The following is a 27,610-nucleotide window of genomic DNA, read 5'->3' on the forward strand; positions in this document are numbered from 1 at the left end:
ACAACCCTTTCCGAGCTAACAATAATGCATTCACGAATGTTGGCGAATATCAACACCTATTGAAGTCTTTTTCTTCAACTGGGGAATTATTTCCAAATTCCGAAGTCACGCTTTTGATTTGCCTTATCGCACAGCTATGACCTTCCATCGGAGGGCAAAGTAGCACAGCACGCGAACCAGCACCAACGTTCCGGTCAGGGCGTAGACGTCCTTCCAGAACTGATCGCCTTCCATCGCGATCTCAGAGAGGAACTTTGCGGGGTACCTGAAATGAGGTGAATCTTTCCGTTAGCAATGGTCAAGGATTTTGATCCAGATGATCCCACCTGTAATGGCAGTACGGTTTCAGCTCGCAGTCCATCGTCGCTCGGTTTTCGCCGTAGATCGCATTGACGTATCCCTCCAAGCCGTACCGCAGATAGGAGATGTGCGAACCCCACTTGAGATAACCCGGCAGATCTCGCAACGTGACACCGAAGCCAGCGAACATCATCATCGGGATAGACAGCACGGGGCCGAGGAAGGTGCCATTCTGACGTAGCGAAAAACAAATAATTATAAAACAGAAAGTGCAAATTGTGCGAATTGTTGGAGTGGTGATAATGTGGTTTGAACTATATTTCTCATGATCACTAACTAATGGTTATTGCCAACTGAATGCTAATTGGAGGCATTGATTGATTTAATGGCTGTCAAACAACTCAAATGAGATTATCTGTTGCTAGAAGGGTTTTCTGAAACCATCGGTCATTAGCAATTTAGTTTTACCCACAGTGTAATCTTTTCAAGTGCTCCAAGTTTTTGATCATGCAAAATAGAAGGCACTACTTACCACTACATTGAACCAGGTGCCGATGGTCAGCCCGATACCCTGCGCTATGAGCACGATGAGGAAACTAATTGTGAAGAACATTCCAAATCGGAACCACTCCATTGGCTGACCACTCATAAAGTAGATGATACAGGTGAACAGCAAGCAGCAGAAGAACTGTTGGAAAATCAAAATTTGTTTGAGTAATCACGGCAAATGGAACGAAAATGCAACTCACCGACAGAGGTAGATCAATTATATTCACAGACAGGTAGTAGCTCTTCAGTGAGTACCATCGATTGAAATGCTCCTTCAGAATGACTCCCATCTCGGTGGGGACTGTTAAAAAGAATGATTCGTCGAATTCAGTTCCAACTTTAGCCTCCCACTTCAATGACCCAGAAACTTACACGTTAATACCGTTAACATCATCGTCGCCATCATGTGGTGCATCAGGATCGAGAACAGCAAATTGTAGTTGTCCAGCACTCGCGATCCCTCGTTACCGGCATCGATGAACAAAAACCCAAGCATTAAAGCGATACTGATGTTGACTCCGATGCGCAAATGTGTCAGCGTTGCATCCCGTTTCGCTTTAATTATCCCTCGCTTGATGAGAACCTCCAGCTGGTGCCATTGCGAAGTGGCATGCATGTCCTCGTGCTGCTCGATGACTTTCTTCAGTGGATACTTCTTCCGGAGTTGTTCCAACTTGAGCACTTTCCGCCTGTCACTGAACCATTCCGTACTTTCACCGTTGCCCATTTCCATCACCATGGTTTGAACCTTCTCCAGGCCATGTTCGCCGCAGGCCAGCTCGATCGCTGCAATTATCGAACGCGAATTAGAATTGATCAGTTTCGATCTCTTGAAAAACTTACCGTAATCAGCAGGGTTGTGATACACCGGACAAGGCATGTCCACCGATTGCAGGAACGGCACTAGGTTGGTGGTGCAGCCCTGGTACATGCACTCGCCGTTGGACAGGACATAAACCTGGTCGAATTCCTGGAACAGTTTGGCCGATGGTTGATGGATAGTACAGATAATCGTGCGGCCCTGTTTGGCTAGCTGTTTCAGAAGGTCCACCACCTGATTGCAGGAGAAGCTGTCGAGGCCACTGCAAATGAAATGACGATTGATTTTCTCCGATTTAAAAACAAAATTGGAAGGTTAAGATGGATCTTACGTGGTGGGTTCGTCCAAGAACATGATCGTCGGGTTGTTGATCAACTCCAGAGCGATCGACAGTCGTTTCCTCTGACCGCCCGATAACCGACTAGTGATTGTGTCCTGGTGCTCGTACAAGCCCAAAACCGTCAGGATGTCCTCGATCTGTAGTAAGAATAGGATGTTGTATAAAATGCTTTATGCAAGTGGTCACCGAAATTCGGAAGTTCTGATTATGTATTTTTCCAGTCAAGGGGCCGTTTAAACTACATGGCTTTCGTTCAATACACCCAGCTACTTACAATCGACTCCTTCTCGTGCTTGGAAACCTCTGGACCCAGTTTCAAGTCCGCAGCTATCCGCATGTTCTCCAGCACCGTCAACAGCGTCTGCAGTTGATCATCTTGCGTTATGTAGCAGGTCATCCGCCGAAAGCTGTTCAAATTCCTAATGCGCCCGTTGACGTAAACCGCTCCCTCGACACCGGTCCGTCTGTAGCCGGACAGCACATCCAACAGGGTGGACTTTCCCGCCCCCGATGGTCCCATGATGGCAATGAGCTGCGATCCCGGAAACCTTCCATTGACTGTATGGAGGATCTCTTTTTGGCCTGAAACGATTCAGAAGCAAAGATGGATGTTAAAACCATGCGAGCAATCAATTCCGTCATCCATATCTTATCAATATTCGACTGCAATAGATTGAAAATGAAATTGCACTTTACATTCAATGGGGGAGCAGTGGCAGCTGATGTAGCTTAACAGAAATTCAAAGGTCGTTTCTACGAGGGGACTTCAACCGGTCAACTCGAATGGTTTATTAAGAAATAGTTTACAAATTTCACAACGCGATAAGAACGGTTGTAAATAGAGAACTTGCATCCGGGACCGGCCCTTTTTTTTCAGCCTTCAATTCGCAATCGCTCAAAAGTAGACTTTGAGCTAAGTTTTCCATCGAGAACAGTTCTTACAAAACAGAACTATCAGACCCCGATAGTAAGTTCAAGTGTGTTTGCGTTGAGCCGTACCACATTAACACTTGCCTAGGGGGGGTTTATTGTTCGATGATAAGCTTCAGAATTGTTTAGTTTCAACTAGTGAAAAATAACTTGTTTTGGTCACATTCAATTCCATAGTAAACACTTTCCACTTGGACAAACATATTTTGCAAGGGAAATAACAAAATCAAGCACCCGTAAGGCCTTGAGGCATTATTAAACAGTCAATGAATCCTGAACGGTTTGCCGAAAAAAAAATCAACCCTTATCAGCAAATCATTTCAAATCTTATCGTGACGTGCATGTTACCTTATAAAAATTAAACAATTGCGCCAAAGCTTACCTCTCTCGAGCCATTTGCCACCTGCCTCCTTCGAGGAAATCTATCAAGATTAGGTAAGTTCCTTTCATATCGTAGTTGGTTTGTTCGGTCAATAGCTCGCAGATGACGTGTTGCGGTACCAAAGGTTGATTTGTGGCGTCTTATCGCCGGCGTCGTCGTAGGTGGATAGAGGCGTGCTTCTCTGTACTTGAGTGAAGCAATGAGGATTTATTGCGTGGCCCGTTGCGTCGGACTTTGGTAGGAAATTCCTGGATTCGAACTAGAGCAGTGATTGATTTCCCAATTGGACGTCACAATTACCACATAATGGTGCGATTCAGCATGTGCCTGATTAGCTGTCCTTCAAACGGTGGGAAGGCAACTCGATTACGATTTTTAACGCTTGAAAATCACCTACTTATTAGCTATTTTACAGCGAGCGTGATGAGAGGTTTGGTGCACTGCCATTATGCGCCATTTGAGGGTGGGCTGATTTGGTATTATCACATGCAGAAAATCAGCAAGATAACATGAATAATGGTCGAAAAAGATCAGTAGGCATGGACTAATAGCGAATTCGTTTATTATCGGGGTTGGAACCAGTTCCAACCCGTGCGAACCCGAACTTTTTGTCAGTGCGAACCTCGACCCGTGCCAGGTTTTAAAAACAAACGATCAAACTGACGTTTGCTAGAAAACAAGCAGACCCAATCTTGATACCCGATCCAGGTTGGAACTGAATAATAAACGAATTCGCTATAAGTCGCTCTTCGACAAAGGGACATGTGCACAATTATGGACAATTTTCACATTTTTGCATTTTGAAATTCAGCGCAACAGCACCCCTCGTAACTCGAATTTTAAGCATTTTTCTGAAATTTGTGCCATCGATCCATTTTTCAAACTGACTTGGCACAAACCATTTGAAGTTTATATGGGAATTACTATGGGAAAACAAAACTTTTTGTTCGTTGTCTTCTAGCCTTTTTGCATATTGTACTGTTAACAAATTCTATTGTTATTCTTATAGGAATTTTAATCAGCTACAACTTTGCAGAAAATTGTTTTTCAGCCAAACGTCTAATTAAATAGTTATTAATTGTTTAAGAGATTGATCATCCTATGGCAAATTAAGCAACTGTACTGTGGGCAGCACTCCCAAGTAACATTTTAAGTTTTATGAAATACCACAAAGCAACTATAAAACAACATTCATAAAACCTTGGTCAAGGCTGTTTTGCCGTTAATCTTCTTCTTCTTCCTCGCATTTCAAGCTTATTGCGTATGGCATATTAGCTTATTGCGTGCTCTCAACTTAGTGTTCTAGATTGCACTTCCACAGTTATTAATTGAGAGCTTTCGATGCCTGTACCATTTTTGCATTAGTATAATTGTGTGGCAAGTACAATCATACTCTATGCCCAGGGAAGTCGAAAAACTTTCCAACCCGAAAAATTCCTAGACCGGACCGGGAATCGAACCCAGCCACCTCCAGCATGGTCTTGCTTTGTAGCTGTGCCTTTACCGACTGAGCTAAGGGAGGTCCCAATTGCCGTTAATGCATCCACCAAAACCTCATTAAGACTAGAATATGTCTAGTTGGCCCAACCTGGAGAAGGTTCTGAAGGGTGTATTCTCGAAGCTCTTCAGGATTAATTTACTGCAAAGGGTTGTATGACGAACACATTGAGAACCATTTGAAAGCTACAACAAAAGCTATTTTTTAGCAACAATAAAAACTCTTTCTGAGCCATTTCCCCTAGCCGCTTGCTTCATCCACTAGGAAATCATCAATCAAGATCGAAAAGGATTTATGAATCCGATCTTATCAAAATAATTAAAATAGAAACTGAAGGTATAAAAATCTTGTTGAATATCCAAATTTATAACATTAGTTCACTTTAAGTGGTCTTGTATTAAAGGGTGATGGTCAAAATTTGGTCAAGGGAAAACGCGTGTAAATCGGTGAAATTTTTTGGTCTTCTTTAGGTTCCGCTTGACAATAGCCCAGTATTTCTCAATTGGGCGGAGCTCTGGCGTGTTGGGAGGGTTCTTGTCCTTGGGAACCACCTGCACGTTGTTGGCGGCGTACCACTCCATGGCCTTTTTACCGTAATGGCAAGATGCCAAATCCGGCCAAAACAGTACGGAACAACCGTGTTTCTTCAGGAAAGGCAGCAGACGTTTATTCAAACACTCTTTCACGTAAATTTCTTGGTTGACAGTCCCGGAAGCTATGAAAATGCTGCTTTTCAAGCCACAGGTACAGATGGCTTGCCAAACCAGATATTTCTTTGCGAACTTTGACAGTTTCATGTGCTTGAAAACATCTGCTACCTTTCCCCTTCCTTTTGTCGTATAAAACTCCTGTCCCGGAAGCTGCTTGTAGTCGGCTTTGACGTAGGTTTCGTCGTCCATTACCGCGCAGTCAAACTTCGTCAGCATCGTCGTGTACAGCCTCCGGGATCGCGCTTTGGCCGTCGTATTTTGTTTATCATCGCGATTTGGAGTCACTACCTTCTTGTAAGTCGATAGTCCGGCTCGTTTTTTGGCTCGATGCACGGTTGTAGACGATACACCCAGCTTATTTGCGGCATTTCGGAGAGAGAGGTTAGGGTTTCGCTTGAAACTACCGGCAACTCTCTTTGTCGTCTCAGCGGCTTCCGGTTTTCGATTTCCCCCCGATCCAGACTTCCTGGCTGTCGACAAACGTTCCCCAAACACTTTAATTACATTTGGCAACTTTTAGCGATTTTGCCAACTTTGCGTGCGAGTAGCTCGGATTTTCGCGATGCGCGAGCAAAATTTTGATACGCTGCTCTTCTTGCTTGGACGGCATTTTGACAACTGAAGAGTGAATTCCAAAATCAAAATAGGAGCAACATTCTACACACACACACCTTCAAAATGAGGGGTGTTCAGGTTTTTTAAATGCAAAATTGAAAGAAATACGTCAAGTTGATATTGACCAAATTTTGACCGTATCACCCTTTATATGGCAGAATGTCCAAGTTTTTCTGTAACCGGAAGCCGCCATCTTGGATTTCAAGATGACGTCAAACATAGATTTCATAGATGACGTCAGACATGGGTTTCTGGTTCCTACATCTCACTCCGATTCCAAAGATACCCATATTGTGGGATATTTCATAGTTTTTCCCAGATTCCCATATTCGCAAAAAAAAACTCGTTATTTGGAATTTACTTCGTTAAAAGAGGGACGTAAATTGAAACCTGCGTAAAAAAAAGACATCGTTTTTTTTTTTTTTTTTTTTTTCTTTCTTTATTTAGGAGATTTTTAGCCGTAGGCTGGTTCATCTCCGAGCGAAAAAGACTTCGTTAACGGAGGTTTCAGTGTACTGGGTTTTTGAATTGCTGAAAAACTCGGTAAAATTCAAATGACCGTTATCCGTAAGGAATCCATGAAAACAACCAACTTTATTTTCTATCATTAAATGGGGTTAACGAAACTAAGTATGTACAAGTTCAGAACAAATTTTCTCATTAATAAATTTTCCACAGATTTTTAAACTTTTACCGAACAGATCCGCAAACCAAAACTCAGTATAACCGTACTGACTCGATTAGTGTGTAACATGGCGGTGGCATACAAGTTGATTTTCATGGGTCATTTGTGAAAAAGTTGTTTTGCTTTCAAGAAATCCTTAACAAATTCATAAGGTTTTAAAATGGTTTTTATGAAGAAAACTTGCAGGCTGAACTGTATTTATCTAAAGCCATTTTGCTTGATCAGATTTATGGCAGCATTTATGGAGGCAAACTTGCCTGCAAAAAGTTTGTTTATCTTTCGATAGTTGCGATGTGGGATCCTGGGTTCTTCCAGGCGGTTTTCTCCTGATGGATTGGGAGCAGTTACTCAGATAGTTTGCGATACTGTTTTACAACATATCGCATTTCGAACAGATGGGAGCGCAATCGTTCCCGAAAAAGATCCCTTCCTTCCGGATGGTTACAAAAGTGCACTATCCAACGATGCAGCGATATACGCCTGAATTAAATTTTTGAAAGGTTTGATTGTTTTGCCGAATAAAATCGCTAAAATGGATCGGAAACCAGCTAATCTCCGCTAACTAACAGTTTCAGTGGTTGTTATTTCAATTGTCATCTATTCGCAAGATTTGGAGAAGGCTGGTATGTTTTTAAACTTTCGGAAATGTTTTATGAATTCGAGGGCCACGCTCACTTTACTCTTCTCCGCCAGATGGTTAGTCGGTGATGGTGTGCTGGTTCTTATAATGAAGGAAATTTTGCTGAAATCGACTTGAATTTTTCATCCTACTTCGTCTATCCTTCGAGATTTCCTTGTCATAAATTTGGCTTTTATTAACTATGAGAAACCATCTTTAAGCTCAATTTGTAAACAGAGTACATCGGGAGTTTATGAAGCACATTAAAAAGCCTAAAAAGCAACAATAAATGCTTTCTACTCTAATGCAAAACCTAATGGTTTTATGGTTGCTTTTATAATGATAGAATACGTTTATAAAGTATTATATCTAAAAATTAATAAAAAATTGCTAATGACGTTTATGCTTGAATTACAGAACAGTTTAAAGGAAGGATTGAGAATTATTTTGATTTTATTTTTTAAACAAGACAGTTTTTGACTTTCTCGTCAGTATATATAAGTTTTTTAAAACAGCAAAAATCTGAATTACTAGGCAGGAATGTATTTCACTTTGAAATGCTGTATTTAATCCGAATGGATTGTTAATTGCCGCTATAAAACCATCATAAATCAGAGTGAATGTCAAATGGTTACTGAATTGGTACTTGGGCTGTATTATGTAGTGTGACATAGCCATGAATGTTGTCCTCTATTCTACGCGCCATAAACACCAATGTTGCCTGCTGAACAGTTGAATGAGCATAATCATAAGACATCAGTGACTTGAATCATTGATAATTTTTGATCCTTACATTTGATCGAAAAATGATCTAAAGTAGATTGAACTGGAGAATTTTGAGATAGATATGAACCGAAATTATGGTTTCTTCATAGTTACACCAAATGGTTCGGCATTGTCGAGGCGTCCTCCGACGCGGATCAACGCAGAATTAATCAACGTAGGGCTTAAACACTTCAAAGAACTCGATTTCGTTACGTTTGTACGAGCGACAAGATCGTTCCGCTCTTCTTGGAAGTTATCCAGCTGCGCTAGTCGACAGAGGACTCGGTCGGCCGAGTGGAGTTCGTCGGAGTTGAGTGGCTGGCATGACTCAGTTGACCTGTTGGGCACATCTGAATTGATTGCATTCGAACGACGAAGAATTGCACGGTCCCGAAGAGCTTGAAGAAATCGCAACCACCATGAGACTGATCTTGGAAAAGCTGGAGCATTTGGAGAACGAATCTTCATGGAATGTGCTTTGGATGGCTGTCATCCATTTCTGTTGTTTCATCGGACATCGGACACTTCTATTGTTTCTTTCGTTGGTAGCGCTCCTGCAGGCCAAAGTTCAGGTGGAAGCTTCAACCAGGATGGCCCATTCCACCACCTTGCCTTGTGGAGAAGTTCGGTTGGATCAAATCCTCTGGATATGTCGTCAGCGGGATTGTCGGAGCCAGCTACGTGATTTCACTTTTCGACTGGAGTGGCAGATTGGATTTGACTCACACGATTGGCTACAAACGTTTTCCAACGTCCAGGTGATGATCGGAGCCACTGTATCACGGTGATCGAGTCCGACCAGAAGAAAGCAGGTGGAACCGTTTTCAACAACGTAGCGACTTTCTAGAAATCTCGTTTTTGTAGCTGAGGAGCTGTTCAAAAACTAGGTAGACCATTTTTGAGTGAATTTAGGTTGATAGATGATTTTTGTCTTTCGTGTGTATCGAAAAAAGTACGAAACATTCGTTTATTCAAAAAAGAATCGAACATTTAATTTAAAAAAAAAAACTTACTGGTTATCGTTGCATGTACGAATTTCCACCTTTCGATGCTTTACGATATGACTTGATAGCGAGCGCGAGCATCTCGGTCACACCAGCGTCTTTTATGTCGGTAAAGAGCTGAACACAATGATAGCGGTATAGCGGGATTGTACTAAAATGCGTTTTATCAACATTTTGGAAAAACGCAACCTCACCGCAACGGGAATCTGAGAAGTGCTCAATGTTTTCAGTTTAATTTTTTGTAATTTTGAATTAACCAGAAGCTTCAAGACGTGAACCAAATCATCATCCACAGCCGTAGTAAGCAGTCAGAACCATGTTGGCCGCATCCGCGTACCCCAGGGGAAGTGGTCAGATTCTTCTTGAAACAACACCCTCATGCGACACATCAAACTACAGCGGAATTCAAAAATAAGATCATTGGTGGCCATATTAAATACTCAGGACTACGTTGGCCGCATCCGGACATATTCCGGATACCCCGGGGAAGTGGTTAGAATCTTCTTGAACCAACACTTATATGCGACACATCAAACTATATGAGAATTCAAAAATAAGAACATTGGTGGTCATATTAAGTACTCAGGACCACGCTGGTCAGACATGTTCCGGGTGCTCCTAGGGAGTTTCATAAATTTCCCTAAATTTTCCAGAGGCCAATGGAACTTCTCTGGAGTTCTCGGAAATTATCTTCAGAACAACTCTGAAGGTCTCCTCAGAACTACTCTGAAGTTCTCCTCAAAACTAGAGTCGGTTTATAATGAGTCACGCCAAGAGAACGCACCTGGCGCACCGCATTTGATACTTTGCGACAAACTGACAGCTAATTCAAATGTCTAATTTTCAGATATGATCTGAATACACAGCGAATGAGAACGACCCAAATTTGAGTTTAGTTCCCTCATAATCGCCAAAAGTGCAGGAACTCAGCGATGAGTAAATTTGTCTCATGGTTTCCTGTGGAAAACCTAAAAAATCTGCCGGAAAATGAGGAAATTGACGAAAATTTTATTCAGTCTCGGAGTAGTCTAATAGAATGAGTGAATCCAATCTTTACTTTTCTCAAATTCGGGCATTTTTCCCTGGAAAATGCCCGAAAAAACCGGGAAAACATGAGAAAAATTTTACTCATTGCTGAGTTCCTGCACTTTTGGCGATTATGAGTGAACTAAACTCAAATTTGGGTCGTTCTCATTCGCCGTGTAGGTTTTGCCATGAAGATCGAAGTAGGCCGCGCTACGAAAATGACATGTTTTTGTTTTGCTGCGTCGTTTTCGTTCTAGTGGAAATGTTATAAATTTACAATTTCAAAAAGTGTTAATTTGAAAGTACAGAAGTGATGTTGAAAAGTGCATTAAGTGAAAATTTTCAAATTCCTATCCGTTGCATGTGGTGCCGACTGTTCAAACCAACGGGTAGCTACGCTCAGCTAAGTTTATTTATCTTTTCCTTTCCTTTTTGCCTTTATTTATTTGATTTTATTTATCCGCAATCTAGTGCCAATCACCGACGGACATCGATTGCCATCCATTGACGGCAATCGAATGTGGAGGAAGGCAGCTTTCACACCTGCGTAGGATATCGCACCCATTCAACACACATGGGCCGGGACCAACGGCTTTACTTCCCTTCCGAAGGAAGACGTGACCAGAGATTTTTATGCCTCAGAAAAATCCCACCGACCTTGACTGGGATTGAACCCAGACCCATCGGAGTGTAAGAAAGCAGTCACGCTTACCACTACACCACCGGCGCCGGCAATATTTACCTTTTCGTTCCTCTGTCCTCGATAGGAAATATCTATCTAATTCAAGAGATTATTTCAAAACTTACTAAATACGTGTCAATCAAGTATTACACTACTGCTTGATTGAAAGGTTCAGTACATTATCAATGGTGTATATTTGCATCGATAATGTATTGGAGCGGGGTTTATCATGTGTGAAAATAGCTTTGGAATGGGCTATTGGAGCTACAATTAGAGCTGTCACCTTCTGGCTCCCGGGTTCAAGCTTCTTTGCATTCATAAGAAATGATTGCAGCCAGATTTTCTACATAATACCACTGCCAGACAGTGGGAGTTAGGCCAAGGGCGAATCTTCATTCTAATCTACGATTCCACATACTATTAATAACCTTTTACACATCAAAATGAATTGTGCATATATTTAGGATCTACAAACATTTTCAGGCGCAAAGTTTAAAATTGCAGAGCAACAGGATCGAACTGATAACGTTTCTTACTTCCAAAATCTGAAGACTGTTTTGAATAATATGTTTAGGTAATGGGCAGCAACAACGCACAGATAAACTACTTACAGCTTCTATTTATTAAATGCTTGATATAACGATTGCCAGCAACGCCGGCTGGGCGTATCCTATGGCTTACCCTCCCTACTAACAAAAATCCATCCTTCCCGTGACACTTATGAGGGGTCATAGAGTTCTCTGCATCTCACTTAAGTAAGTGTCGGACTAACATTCCTCCCCTTTCCCAACCAGATGCAAGGACGTGGCCAGGACAGCTTTGGTCTGTTGGAGAGAGACACATACTTTTCTAAGAGGTAGTAATTAATCACACATTACTATCTAACAGCAACGGATGAAGGTGGGTCTCCTTCTTACAATCAGTTTGGCGATCGTACCACCTATGACATTGTGCAACCTGGTTTATGATCCAAATAGGTTTCGCCATGTTATTTAGTCTGTGGATGTGGCGAGGAAGGCATAGTTTAATGTTTAACGCTATCAACGACTAGCTTGAATGAATCGTTCAAGTATCCGACATCATAGGTGGATGTTGTCTTCAGCAAAGTTGTTTAGATGCACATGGCGTAATGAGTGGTGGACAGTTCAGTTGAGATTTTCCCCACTAGGCTGCGCTACCCTAATAATGAATAGATATTATATTTCATATAAAGTTTATATGATAACTCGAATAGGGTTTTAAGTACTTATTGTGGTTATTTTCAATGCAAGTGGTGTGGCTTTAATTGACACATAATTATAGCATTAATACATTAGGTAAAACATTGCTATCTTCTGGGAATATTGACAAAATGTAAGGTTGATGTCTTTAGAAATGTAGTCCAGATGGCTAAAACCTGATGGTTGACAGTGCAGTTGAAAATCATCTCACCAGGTAGCGGTAGTGTGCCCTTGCATTTCTAACTGTTTCCCTTAACTTGACAGCTCGCCTAGATGGAAGTTTGCTACCTCTGGCTAACAAGACATATTTAGTAATTAACAGTTTAGTTCAGAATTATCTCACCAGGAAGGGCTAGTGTACCATTTAACTTCTAAAATGCTTTATCATTACAGCACGACTGGATGGAATGTTGCTGTCGTAAGCAAAGCTTTTCAGATTATTTAATGATTAACACAACAACAGTTCAGAATGCATTTACCAGATGACGCTAGCGAGTCATTTGACTTCAAATCATATTATTTAAATAGACGGCACGAACCGATAGTCTTTGGCAATGGATGGTGTTCAGCTTGGATCAGAACTTACAAGTGTAATGCGCCGAATTTAATTTCACTAGTATGTGTGTCTTAAAGTTTAACTTCACTTGGCATTTTATAAAAATATACTCAACGTGCGCTATTTGAAAGACTTTATACAGAAACCCGCTCACTAAAATAAGTTTCAGGTAAAGACCACTTGTCTGCAAAATCAAAACGCGAGATGGTGTCAGATGTAGTAAATTCAGTGCCAACATTTCAAAGGGGCGTAATTGCTTTTGTAAACAATGGCTTTAGCCGTCGATTTCTCGCAAATAAAAGCCCACCCCTCCAAATTACCAACGCTAGCTGGTACAGGAAACATTCCTCTACCTGCTCTGCCCTGTGCGGCATAACAGTCCCATTAGCATTTTTGGCGATTATGAGTTATACATTGGAATCTATTGTCAAGTACCATCACTTTACAATGTACACGAAAAAAATCCTACTTTGTTCAGAAAATGTCGCGAAAAATAACAAAACTATGTTGTCCCATCCATAAGAGCCCATGGAGAAAAAAAAACTTCAACAGCGTTTTTCTCAGCTTGCTGTTTTAACGAATGGGACAACTATGCTGAAAAGGGCAGTGCTGGTGTCATTCATTTTCATGAGTGAGCTTTCATTCACGAGAAATCGAAGACGAAAGTCATTGTTTACAAATGCAATTACGCCCCTTTGAAATGTTGGCACTAGATTGATGAATTTTAAACTAGTGAAATTATATTTAGTAAGAAAATACCTTCCGCTATGCGAAAAGTAAACAAATTTCAATTACCAAAAGCAAAAAAAAAAAATACTGAAATGTTCCATACAAGATATAAAATGTATTCAAGGCATGACCGTAGAATTGACGAAGGAATACGTGCTCGGAATCAATATTTGGCGACTGTGTTAGGGAAACCACTTTTTCCCATCACTGAAACGCCTCGTTTTCTGATGACAAAATTACGCATTTTCGTGCACAAAAAGCACGGAATTTTTGATTTATTCAATAGATAATAATAATAAAAGCGAAAATTCTTTGGAGGAATTTCTTGCTAAAACTATCCAATCGCGAGATGTTCGCTATCAATCTAATAAATTCAAGATAGTTTTGCTTGTTTCTGACGTCCAGGAGAAAACTCTGCCTTAATACTTTAATACTTGACGAATTTGACCACACACTTTTTGAACGTTTAATGAAAATTAACTTTTAACAGTTTTGTCGCGATGGTTGAGTAATGCTGAGCTATTAGGGTGTTCAACAGAGATGAGGGTGGCGAGCTGTACCCTAATAAAAATAACCATAAAAGAGAGCTTAACGACGTGTTCGGGGTATCATCCAAACTATTTGTGGGATAGTTTACCCATCCGGGATACAGTTTGTTTATGATATTTGTTTATTAGGGTATGTTGTTTGGAACGAGGGTGACGCCCTTGGCCCCACAATCACTCACGAAGAGCTACTGAATCCGATCAGTAGCGGTGTGGCTTCTTCCTCCTTTTTCGGTGAATGGACGCTCATATAGGCTGCAGCTCGCTGCTTGCGGGCAGCATTTCGTTGTGTACTGGAGAACAATGTTCAACGCCACACACTGAAAGCACTGCTGCTGCTGCTGATGATGACGACCGACCGGACACCACAACACAAAGTGATTGAATAACCACCGTTCGTTGAGATCGGATGGATCGAATTTGAAATCTGTGTTAGGGAGAGCACTTTTTGCAGGCAATTTGTGATAATCTTGAGCACCATTGCAACAGTTGGACATTTGTGTAATTTTCAATAGTGACCTATTGAAAATTTACAAAGTGTTCATTTCAGCAGATTTGTAGAAATATTTCCAATCGATTGGCTTGTTTGACAGAGTTATAAGTGGTCAAAACATGACCACTTTTCGTAAGGCGGTTGACTATGGTACCGAAAGACGTAATCCTCCGTCAAATAAATAAATCAGGTGTCTCCTAGGCCCCCTCCAGATAAATTTTCTAGCTACACCAATGATGAATTGATTGGTCGGAAAAGTCAATTATTTTCATTAGTTCAGTGATTGAAATTTTTCTCACGCAAATAAGACTCACACAGATGATCATCACAAGCTTCTAGTTGAAATTGCCACAGGATGGATCTAGCCAATAAATCTGCTTACAACAATGTTTCGTGAAATTACTTTTCTATTGCCATCCGTACCTGTGCAACTTAATCAATTTGCATTACGATTCGACTACATTTTTAATGACTCGCATCCTACAAACATTGTATCGTTTGCCGAATATCGGTAGTTTTACCGACACTACCCAATAGGCAAGTTTTACTGAGTGTAGGAAAGTGAGCAAGCAAACGACATTTTTTTTTGAATAGCAGTAAAACTTGTTGCCGGGCACTAGGATGAGCAAATCCCGGCATAAAACAAAAGTAACTGTGCACACTGTGTGAGAATAAATTCATATTCTATTTCAAATTAATTGGGAAATAACATACTTTTACTGAGAAGCCTACAAGAGAATTAGTACCGTCTTCTGTACTCAGTACTCAGATTGAATCCGTAACACAAGACAACGCTCAACACAGTGGGGAGGTTTCCTAGTTGCGAAAAGTTCTACCGACTACCCACAAGCTAAATCCAAATTGTTATGAAATTTTCCTTCTATCTTTCTCAACCGGGCAGTCAATATTAACTTGTCATGCAAACGATTGCATTAAATACATATCATTAGAATGCAATCAACTGCAAATTAACACGACATCTTCTCCTTACAGCATATGCATCCATTACAGACGGTAGTCAGTCAGCCAGTCCAGCACTGTTATGCAGAACCAATGGAAGAGGAATTATTCCGACAGCGTAAAACGATCAGCACATATGATAATGAAGTGTGTGACGCGAAAGCGTAATGTGCGTTCAATTGACTGAATAGGATTGCGCCGCGCCATCGCCGTCATTCCATCCTACATGTTTATCAGCTGTTTCACACGTCGATTATCAGGACACGATCGGAGCTGATGATTTTTTTTTTCACGTTCGGAGCAAGGGGTTCACTTTCTTTGTTCTGCTCATAGCGCGATGTTTGCTGGGGCCGATTGCTTTTCCCTACGCTGTTTATATGGTCATTATTCCGAATGATTGCGGCTGGGACATTTCCGTGAAGGTCACTTCGCCAGTGTTCCGTGTATTCCGGACTCATTAGCGATTCCGTACCTGCCGTTTGCTCAAGTGATTTGCAGTGATGAATGGATAAAGGCAAAGGATGCGGGATGCGATTTTTGGGGATTTCTTTGTTTGACTTTATGAATCACTTTTCCACTGGCGGTCCAGAAACAGGTTTTTGGCATTAACTGTGATGAGTTTTTTAATCATTTGCTGGCGTACGTCAGGTATGGTAATTTATATAACTTATCATACATTAACATACTGGATAATGATGATAGTTTCACTGTTATAAAACTGCTAGTGAGGTTTCCAATTCGTTCTAATTCATTAGGAATACCATCGATGCAAGCGAACTTCTCTGACTCAGCTGCTAGCACTTGGCTAGTAGACGAAAAGCAAACAGAACAGCACGATCGGGTTCCCTTCTTGTCATCGCGTTGCGGCCGCCCTTAGCTTTGGCGCAAAACTGTGCCTTGTTTGTGCTTTAGTTTGCTGATTTTGCAAAGTCATTCACCTCGGAAGTCACGCTGCCGAACGTGATGCCACCTTCACAAATGATCTACTGGTGCAGTCAAACCGACAGCTGGTTCGCCTACAATCGATGATCGACCCAATCCACTGATAATGAGGATCTTTGTGCACCGCCAGCATCAACTAAATGATCGACGGTCGATGATGGTCGACGACTTCTGCGCGCGTGTGGAATACAAAGAAATTGCAATCTGTGGTGGCTATTAATAGCCAATCTAAGTAGGACAAACTCAGGAAACAATCGTCCCGTGAAGGCCTTCTAATGGCATCCCCACCTAGAACCTTGAGCCTTGAAAATTTTCCACTGCATCCCAAGTGGTTCCATTAGGCAACCCGTTTACATTATCGTGACTTAACGAACACCCCCGGCTCGTTATATAATCAATTCATGGAGCTGCTCGTTCTACGTCAATTGCGACATTCTCCCGAAGATACAGTGAGTGTTTCCTAGCCTACAGCCATCATGAAACGGCCGATTTACGATCAATTGCATCGTCTTCATTGCCATCCGTGTGCGCGATCAGACGCGATCAGACGTCGACTGGTTTTCCATTTGCTTGCCCTTTAATGGTACACGAGCCTCACTCGTGTAGAACTCGAACGACTGACCCGTTGATTGACTGAGACTGCGTCGAAAGCGAAAAGAAGGTGTGAATTATGGCGGTCTGTAAATGGCAAAAACGAGCTGCGCTGTCTAAGCCATAGGTGGGTTCATTCATGTGGGTTTGTAACAAGTGCTTAGCGAGGAAGGAAGTAGGAACAGAACTCGAGTCAAAACCAGTTGACCGTGATATACGTTGCGTTAGAATAGCTGATCATAGCGGATCGCAGTACATGGGTTGATATGAACGTGGTAAGCAAATTAACCAAATATAAACAACATAAGAATTAATCCACTTGGAACACCCGTTAGTTTGCACACAAAGCCGTTCGATCGGATTCCATCATGGTGAAATTTATGCATTCTGAACGAGTGACCTCATCGATGGTTGTATAGAGAATGACCGATAATCTGATAACCTCACCACGCTTTAAAACATCGTTAGCCTTTTCGTCATTATTAAACCACGCCACCACGGTGTACTATCGCATTTGCAACAGCTTTCAGTCGCAGCATCTATTTATATTGAAGCAACATAAATTGATGGCACGACGGGATTTTTCACATACCTATTGATATGGCACGAATTAAGAATTGCGAGTCATCTGGCGTGTTTGTTATTATTCTGAATTTCGGTTTTCGGCAAGCCCCTCCAGGCAATCGCCATACCTCTTGATAAGAAGCTTTACATTTCAATTTAAGTATTATCATAATTAGGAAATTTATAAAAGAAATGAGGCCATTGTTGAAGCAGCAAGTTCAATTGTCTCTTTAAAACATTTCAATTCATCAAATGGATAATTTTTGCGATGCCATATTTTTCAAAACGAATAAGAAACTAAATATAGTGAGATCCAGATTTAATGAAGGTGCTTAAAAGATGGCCAAAAGCAATTGTAATTAGACAAATTTCATATATTATGGGATAATTTTAAGACTAAGGAGGATTCGAAAGATAGATGAGAAAGCAGGGAACTGTTCATAATCGACGAAACGAACCATTTTTCATACGAAATGTGCAAGAAGTGTTGCGTTCGATGTTATTGTGTTAAAAAATATGACATTCATATTTTGTTTAGTTATTTATAAACATACGAGGTCAACTAAAATAGCACGTATATCAAAATCTTATACAATCGGAATAATTATTTGAAAAAAAAAACTATGAATTGCTTGATTAGTTCAAAACAATTGGAAGGGATGCGGAAAATGCAGTCTGGATCGACTTCTTCATCGAAGCACATGAACGCAAGTTCTAAGGGCCTTAAAAGGAAAGCCTTTGGATATATTGCATGTGCAAGCCAAATCCAAGGACGACTTCGAACAACAAGTGTGGCTGATGTACAACACAGTTTTGCGGTGAGAAATCCTCTATCAACGAGGAGGGAATGGCTGAGATTCTGGGCAGATTGGGATAAACTTTTTCTTCTACATCATAAGTGAAATACGGCACGACTCTCCGATCTAACGGACGAACTTTTTGATTAATCTAGAGGTTACACAAGTAAGGATGTCTGTGCTTGTGTATTCTCTATCTATGATAAGCTCCAAAGATTATGATAGAACCAGCCCAGTGGCAGGCGTTATAAGTGTTATACCGTGACAGCGGGCCCAAAACAGCAAAATAAACGATTTGAGCCCATGCTACCTACTGTCAAACGCTGCTGTTAGGTCTTGTCACTGGCCTGGATAGAACTAAAGTGGTATTGGGACTGGGTAAGCGAAGTTCGGGTTTGAAGGATCGAGCAGGAGCGGATTCAAACCAAAGTGTGCTACATTTAGCGAATGAGCTGAAGCAATGGATCTTGAATCGATTTTTGAAGCCAGCATTGCTAAAGATAAACAGCCAGGGTGAACCTGGAATGCAATCTAGCGAGATAAATTTGATAACTCCAAAACGAAGGATTTCCGTGACTTGGTGTCTTCAGAAAAGATTCTCACATATTTATTTAACTAGTATTGGAAAAGTTAGTCAAAATTCACTATGACTCGCACAAATTTTCCTTGGTAAACATGGTGAAACATCGCGACCTTTACAATGCTGGACATAATCAGATAGTTGGATACTCAACCGTATAGATGGCACCGAGATCTAACTTTTTACACTGAAATTCTACCTGGTAAAGTTGCAGCACCTCCAGTTGACGATGACAGGGGCACGTACAGCGGTAGAGGCAGCAATAGCTGCGATTTCCAATCCTATCGACTAGATGCTTACGTCAGAAGGGAATCAAAGTGTTGATTTCCGAAAAATACTAAGGAAGATTCTTTCATAATTTTGGAAGGAGAAGTTCTGAGCAGAATTTCAACATTATTATGCGATGAAGTCCTCATAAATTGTGAGAAAAATTTGGATGGATTTCTGTGGCCAAGAAAAGAAGTTTTAAATTTATCAGGTAATTTAATAAGATTTCAAAAGGAGTTGTGAAGTAAACTTCAAGGAAAATTCCTTCGTGAATCTGAGGAGGCTTGTATGGAAATTTTGAGAAAAATGTGAAAATTTTTTTAAGGACTTCAAAAAGAAACATAATTTTAAGAGTGTTCTGGGGATAATTTCAAACAAATTGTGTGGAAGGTTCATAAGAGAATTCCAATAGAATTTATTCCAAAAAATGGCTGTGAATTCGAAAGGAATTCCTAAAACTACTGCACGGAGTTAATGAAGATAATTTTGAAAGATTTAGGCTTAGAGTTTTGCCATAAATTTAAAGGAAAAATTGGGAAAAATTTCAATGGAGTCAAATTCTCAGAAGGATTACAATCAAATTCTTAAAATTTGATAGGTTAAAGAATTTGATAGGATAAATAAAATAACAATATTCGTTCCCTCTTAGACTCCGGCTGTAAATCGGAACGAAACTATTGATATTTAGGGTCGATTGTTATGATTGGTCGATCAAGATTTAAAAACCTTTTCGACTGCTTTCGAAGAAGTAATTTCGTTTGACTAATCTTCGGGCATGAACACTCATTTGTTGCAGTTGTTTTGTATAATGTGGGGGCTAGGTGACCTTGTGGAAACCGTTTTGCATACTAAGCAGAAACTCGTGGGTTTATTCCAAGTTCCTTTACATTCCATTGCACAGTCGTTACAATGGATGTTGACTAATAAACCTCAAAAACTGTAAGGACGTGGTGCCGTTATGATCTTGATCCGAAGTTTGCACACCGAGAATGGAATTATAATCCCAAGCCCTATTCATTTGGATCTTTGTGCAAATTCGGTTAAATCTTCTCAATCACGAACAGCAACTACGAATTGTAAGGCTATTAATGCAAGAAGAGAAGACTTTTAAGTTTATGGGAGACATTTTCTTAAATTTCAGCTCAGGAAAATGCTCTAGAATGCGTTTTTAGAAACAGCAGTCGGTAGCTTATGCAAGATGTCAATTATTATATTGATTAGTTATATTGACGTCCTGCATAAACCACCGACTGCTGTTTCTAACACATAAAGGTGGGTTTGGCTCAGGATCACGAAAATTCTGAGTTTAACTATCCCAAAATGATGAGCATGAGCATGAGCATGATTGACCGCCCACGGTTGCTACTCTTTTATTGCCAGACCAGCTGTAATTACACAGAGAACCAATAGACGATGCTTGGGACTAGCAATCATCCTCAATGTGTAAAAACTGGTGATCTCAAACTATGCAATACCAGTGCCGGCCGCGCCCGAACACAGGTCAAGAAAAGAAGGGGTAGGAATGTGTTGACGTGACACTCGCTTTAATGGAAGCCGAGAACACCTCTGTACTTCCACGAGGAATCACTGGGATATTGGGGGTTTGCAGCAGGGTTCGTTTTGATAAACGATAAGCTGAATTGATGTCCTAACAATTATGAACCCACGGTCTGCTTCTCAGTTAGCAAAAACGTTTGCCACTAGGCAGACGAGCTCCTTTTTAATCATCGAGTTGCTGTTATTACCATGTAGTCATGTTAACAAATAAAACGATTGACGAATCTTGAATGTGGATGGGCTTCAGATTAGACTCATGATGTTCTGCTCAGTAAGTAAAAACGGTTGCTCTAAGGTCACCGAGCCCCTCATATCACATTATAGCGTGACACCAACGACAACGAAAAGTTTTACAAAATACACGATAAACAAGCGATCTTACCATACATTTAAAATATGAGTTTAACTATCCCAAAATGTTGCCGATAAACTTAAAAAGCTTCTCTACTTGCATTTATGGCCGTAGTTAATATTTGTGATTGACCAGATTCAACCAAATTTTCACAAAGACCCATAAGCCTAGCTACGTTCAATTGAATAATATAATTTGACGTGTCTGTCGATGGGGTTTGTCTCAAATCAGAGCAGAGCAGTTCCTCGCCAAATGATGAAACGATCAGCCAAATGACCTACTTTGATTTTCTGTTTGAGTTTGACTTAAAAAACCACCAAAAATTCTATGTTTTTAGGTGTAGTTTTTTTCCGAAATCTAATGAAAAACCTGATTTTCTTGGATTTTTTAATGAGGGGGTTAGAAGGAAAGGGGTGTAAGCGACTTTGATGGATTCTCTTCATCAACTTTCTCTTTTGATAGCCACAGCTTTATAAACAGATTTTCCGCTATTTCTACCACATAGTTTGATAAAAGAGGTTCTCATCTAGTATCCAGAATGGTACACGAATCAAGGAATGTGTTTGAAACTGAATTATTAACGAAAGAGATAGTCGATTAAGATAATCGATCAACTTCACTGACACCCCTTTCCTTCTAACTCCCTCATACCTTTTTTTTTAATATTATTAGAAAAATCAAATCGTTTGAAAAATATATTTCCGGGCGGAGATATCACCCTTAAAGTTCAAAGACTAATCCAGAAAACCCAATCTAAACTAATTCAGTTAAGTTGAATAAATTTTAAAGTATCCTGAGGAATTTTTTTTTTCTTTTGTTAATTACTTTATTTGTTCAGGCTCAATCGAATAAACTTTGTCCTGAAGACTTATAACTACCGGAAAACTGAAAAATCTGGGCTCAGTGTGAATTAACCAAAGGCAAATCTGAAAGATTCATATGCATAGTAAATTCAAGGAAAATTGCATTTACTCCACGGTATTGGCTACTGGTAGCTTCAATTCCAGAGATCATCAGGGAAATTGGGACTATTAAGTTAGCTTTAGATAATATATAATAATCATAAGATAAAATTCAGTTAACCTCCAGATGCTGAAGATAAGGATAGTCAACTTTAAGAGTAAGTCTATCATGCTAAGGGGCATATCAACAGGCCCGAAATCAAGTCTGATTGTTAGTCGAAATGACTAAAGTTACATACACACGATTCTTTTTTTGCACGGCCGTATTTTTCCTGCCACAGTCTGCTCTTTCTCTCACATCTACATTGAATTTAACTAGGTTCAAAGGACAGAAACAGCGGCGCCGGTGGTATAGTGATAAGCGTGAGGCATAATATCCCTGATCACGCATTCCTTCGGAAGGGAAGTAAAGCCGTTAGTCCCTGGTCCATGAGTTTGATGGGTCGATAGGTAGGGTCCAGGAGTGGAAGCTTGCCTTCCTGGCGTTGCTAGCATTGGTACTCGGTGAGGAAAACAAGATCGACGGAAAACAATTCAAGGAGGAAAGGACAGAAACAACTGAAAAAATATATGCTACCCACAAAACTTATAAAACTTGCCATTGAAGATTACTGAGACTGTTGTTAAAATGCGCGACATCCGTGAATCATGTTTCGTTCATTGGATATGTTGATGAAGACCACTTAACTTGCTTCAAAAGACACCAGGGTTGGTCGACGGGACTCACACCAATTGTGCTTAGTAGTCTGCCGGAATGATCTCTGATGCTCTACCAACCTACCCTTAAAATCCCCTTTGCACAAATGCACTGAAATTGTACTTGAAGTCCCTGGGCCCTCGCTATTCAAGTTCTTCAGGCAACTCCCAATGCTCATCGGGCCTAATAGAATTACAATTAACTCATTTCGACTCCTTCAAACTCATCATTGGGCCGTGTCGTTTTCCATTTTGGATTGCTTTCATTACGATCAGCTCAATGATTTTCTGGACCATGTCGGGAATCGAACCCATCGCTTCCGGCTTAGTAACAGCGTGTCTTAACTGGCTTGGTTAGCTGAGCCTTCATAGTTTTTTTTTTAACTATGAATTATCGATTCAGAATGCAGAAAAGAATCGTCGTTTAATGTTAAGAGATGCTCCAAAGCATCATTCTCATTCCGCTGTGTCAGTAATTGTCACTCATCGGTACCGGATACTACATTATATATAGTAACTATGTAGTTTTATGACTATTGTTGGCTTCTAAACCTAATGAAAATCATGATTAAACAACAAGCAATACCGACCAAAAACACCGTGAGGGTCTTGGGATCGGAATTTATCCTTTGAGCCGCACTTCCAACAAGTAAAGAAGGACTGGCGCAGTCGGTCTAACCTGATTAAAACCATCTCCCGCCCCCACCGATCCAACAATCGCGAAATCCGCTTCCGCGTAGCTCGAGCCATCATCCACAGTAGCCTGCTGTACGGTGTAGAGATTACATGCCTTGCCGCCGAGAAAGCCGTCCAGATTCTGGAACCGGTGTACAACGGCTACGTTGCATGCGTTGAAGCCGGTATCCTACCTTTTCGGCTCGTTTTCATCGCAGCTACTGCTACCAAAGCCGCTGCCTTTCTCGCTAAAACGTCGGGAAACAACAGGATCGTTCTCCTCGACGAGGCGAACCGACTCCTCCGCACGGCCGCCGACGTAGATCTCCCTCCAGTGGCCAGGGTTCACTGGCACGGAGACAAAAGTTGGCAATCGCACAAGAACAAAATTGTCAGCCGAATCAAGGACCGCTTCAGGGCAGGAGACAACTCTCTTTAATAAGGAACTCAACCGGCAATGGTGTTGTTATTTAATGTTCATGTGATATGATATATGATATGATATGTCACATGCTAGCTTTTGGCTAAATGTGACCAGCAATGAGCTTGTTAGATTTTGGCTCAAGGCAGATTCTGGCCACTGCCCCGAAACTTGTCCGAGTGTAACCAATAGGTTCAATAGCAGTCAATATGATCACCATTATGGAGCTAGTTTTTGCATTTTCTGAACGATTTACTGTTCGATAATCTATCATGAGATGAAAATGTGACGTAAATCTATTTAGCAAATTGTTCAGATAACAGATTTTTTATTAACCTCGGAAGGCTTACCACAATATAAAAAAAAATATTGCTAGATTTGTTGAATACGATACAAGCAAAGCTAAGAATGTGCACCTTGATGGATGTTTAACGTTCAATTTACTTTGATGCATTTTCGAAAAATACAAAAGCAGTTTTTTTCAACGCATCATTTCAGGTTGCAAAAAATTCGCGTCATTTTGTGTAAAATAGAAAAAAAGAATACAGAACTCCGGACGTCACTTTTAAATAGAAGCAGTGACATTTTTTCACTGTTTTCCCCGAAAATGTATTGCCTAAACATCACTTTGTCCTCATGCTTTAAAATAAAACTAACAATAATGGAGTGTTGTTGGCTGTCATGTATGATGCAGAACTCTGATATGGTTAAAAGTGAAAATTAACCTCATAGACAACCATGCGTCTGCACGAAACATTTGAACACTCTCCTCGCCTACTAACCTTTCCTAAATCCCATACTGACGCAGTACGAGACATCCTTGAACTGAATATCCACCGGTTCGCGGGCCGGCAAATTCTGGAACGGCCTAATGTGGTGCGCCTCGATGTCATTGTGCGACTGGAAGTGGCTGCTGTTGTTGTTGTTGTGATTGCCATTGCCATGCCCGGTATTATTCAACACTTGATCCAAATGCCTTGAATCCTTCCGGTTCAAGGGAACCGTCGTCGAGTTGTAAATCGGCGCATGCTGATCCGAACTGAGCGAAGACAGGGCTATACCACCCCGCACCTCCTGCTGTAGAATATCCATAGCTGTCTGTCTCTTCACCAACCGCTTTTGTCACGTACACTCTATCTCTCTTGAACTTTGTACCTTGGATTTAATGTCACTCTTTCTTTCCCTTGTCAACAAGAGTCGAGTTTCCTTGCGGATATCCCACACGATACTTCCAAATGAGTCACACAAACACTGCCAGTTGATCACACAAAGCCACTTTATTCCATCTTTTGCACAAAAAATTTACACACAAAACCAGTCAAGTACACCCGGTTCACTTTTCTTCCGAAGCCTAGAATCAACGCGAGCCCGGAAAAACCTGATTACACCACCGAAGGAAAAACCGTCCACTCTGACCGCCGTCCAGTGAACTAATGAAGACGGATTCCGCCGTCAGTTCTGAACGAAGATTAGCACAACTCTCCCTTGCTCTCTCATTCAGTGTTCAATTGTATACACAGTTTAAACTCAGTACATATATTTGCGCGCTATCAGAAGACAACGAACGGCAAACGATTGATTTCTTGAGCGATAAAGACACGCGATGACGACGACGACGACGACGACGACGGTGGCGACGGCGACGATGATGCGCACCCCGTGAATGTGTGTTGTTACAGTCGAGCAAGAGCGCAGTGCGGGACGCGATTGCGAGCAAATAATAAACCGATCTAACTCGTACCGGAGACAAAGAACAACTGACTGACCGCTGGGGAGTCGCAATGGAGACCTCCTTCGCTTCCAGTTTATACAGCACAGTGGCGATCCGAGACTTCTAAGTTGACTTTTGCTCATTCATCGATGTTGGTTGGTTCACTCGAATTGCGACGACGACGACGACCGACGGTTGCAGGCTCCTCGAGGGTTTGCGTGATTGGATGTGTTTACAATAATGGAGAGATGGTAAATTAATAATTAATAATCAAGTACTGATAGCGGCTTCCGAAGCAAACAAGTGGGATTTCGGGGGAGATGAACGACGATTGGTGAGAGCGGGAAATGCAGAAGAAAGATTGTTGGACATTGAATTGTAAGTGCTACTTGTTGGAAATTTTGTGATTGTGATTTGTCGGCATGTTGAAATTCATGCATTTACACAATGGTTTAAAAGTCTATTACAAAAACGCTCTTAATTATAGCACCATGAAAACGATGCAGTAGGTGACGTACTGAGCAAAGTTGATAGGCTTGACATTTTTCATCTTTTCCTAAAAGTTAGGTATAACATTTTGTCGAGATAGAGGGCTGATTCCTTTGGCAAAATTGAAGCAAAAATGAAAAATTTGTTTAAGCCATCAAAATCGTACTGCACTGATTTTGAGGTACAGAACTCTTTTTGCAAATGGATAGGGGTCAAGAAATTTGTTGAGTTACCGGACCCTTCCCAACACCGCTTAGGGGGGTATTGAAGATCACTGCCTTTTTATGGGGTGGGGATTCTAAGGTTCCTTCATGCCAATTGCACACACAACACAACACATTCGTCCATTCGCACACAACATTGCACATATATTTCCAGATAGTCCAACTCAACTTAACATTTATTCACATAGGTATTAACAATATTTACAGATCCAGTGCATTAAAACACATTAAAATCCATTGTGGCTCTACTCTATCCATCCTTCCTTGATAGTCAGAGCCGACTGTCCTATCCTAATAATCTGTCCTAATAATTGACGATCCCCTGCAAACTAGACGATCACTGATGTGACGTCATTGATCCCGATCTCCTATGATCGTTATCGCTACGTAGTATTCTCCTCTGTTATTGATTCCATATCCGTGGTAGTATCCGTACGAGAGTAGAGATGGTACGAGTCCGTGGAGTGAGCGTTGGAAAGAAAATACACGCTGGCGGCAGGGACGTAGTTAGGTTGAGGTTACTCCCAAACACAGTTTTTATAGCAAAATAAATTTATTTTTAATTGTTTATTATCTAAAAAGTTGTTTGTACTCCAAGGTACTATTCTCCCATGATTTTAATTGAAGGAGTTATTGATAAACTTTTCACATTTTTCCTCAGATTTTCGACGGGTGTATTTTCCCTAGGTTAGCTACATCTGAAAGTACTTCAAACGGGTTTTAAATGGTGGTAATTGTGTCTGTATGTTTGCTTTCAACTATAGCAGCAAGTAGAGTTTCCATTTCCCGTTGGTTTCCACCATCCCGGGATTCGATAAATATTTGAATAAAGATAGTAAATTGTTTGAATATTCGTATGTTTCTAATTTATTTTAACGATGTACTGAAATGTATGTGTCATCTCCTTCGAAGAATGGTTAAAAAAAGGAGATTTCTTCAATACTAGGAACACCAGATTTAAAGACATATCTTCATTTTGAAGACATTTATAATTCTATGAAGAAGACTTCCGATGGATTCTTTAGATATTAACCTGGCATATGAAGATTTTTGTTAAATAAATGAAGTTTTTGACTTCATATTTTAAGCTTCTTCCTGAATATGTAGAATGTGAATAATGTTACCAAAATCTTATATTTCAGAATAAAACTTGATCCAATTGAATATTCACAGGACTTCACTGAAATATTTGATTAGCTGGAGATCTTTTGAATACTTCCTGATCAACGTTCAGCTATGGGAGAATATCTTCACAATAATACTTGATCAACCTGAAGCCTTGAAAAGTATCCATAAGATTTTTTTGAAATCTTCGATCAGCTAGAGATCTTTTAAGTACTTCCTAACCGATCTG

The 27,610-nt window shown here is 40.7% G+C and overlaps 1 protein-coding gene and 1 pseudogene across 1 annotated transcript; one reads left to right on the forward strand and one right to left on the reverse strand.

The window, feature by feature from the left end:
* On the reverse strand, nucleotides 1-25,618 carry LOC135701544 (ATP-binding cassette sub-family G member 4). Its single transcript, XM_065222377.1, has 9 exons — nucleotides 24,615-25,618; nucleotides 2,284-2,591; nucleotides 2,001-2,146; nucleotides 1,693-1,931; nucleotides 1,222-1,635; nucleotides 1,050-1,150; nucleotides 833-988; nucleotides 327-532; nucleotides 1-265 (listed from the first exon to the last, which is right to left on the reverse strand). Exons 1-9 carry the CDS (start codon nucleotides 24,922-24,924, stop codon nucleotides 124-126), a joined length of 2,022 nt encoding a protein of 673 aa, XP_065078449.1. The 5' UTR covers nucleotides 24,925-25,618; the 3' UTR covers nucleotides 1-123.
* Nucleotides 11,492-20,352, forward strand: LOC135701553 (uncharacterized; annotated as a pseudogene).
* Nucleotides 25,619-27,610: the final 1,992 nt, after the last annotated feature.

This window comes from Ochlerotatus camptorhynchus, unplaced genomic scaffold, assembly GCF_037179485.1.
Source record: "Ochlerotatus camptorhynchus isolate MF236.1 unplaced genomic scaffold, CSIRO-AGI_Acam_v1.1 ptg000167l, whole genome shotgun sequence".
Classification (NCBI taxonomy): domain Eukaryota; kingdom Metazoa; phylum Arthropoda; class Insecta; order Diptera; family Culicidae; genus Ochlerotatus; species Ochlerotatus camptorhynchus.

What these genes read in the sequence shown, in the direction of transcription:
- LOC135701544 (XM_065222377.1), bottom strand. Translation starts at nt 24,924, where the DNA reads ATGGATATTCTACAGCAGGAGGTGCGGGGTGGTATAGCCCTGTCTTCG. An exon ending in CAGTATGGGATTTAGGAAAG is followed by an intron (nt 2,592 to 24,614) that starts GTTAGTAGGCGA and finishes GAATCGTTTCAG; the next exon opens with GCCAAAAAGAGATCCTCCAT. An exon ending in AAACCGTACTGCCATTACAG is followed by an intron (nt 266 to 326) that starts GTGGGATCATCT and finishes ACCTCATTTCAG; the next exon opens with GTACCCCGCAAAGTTCCTCT.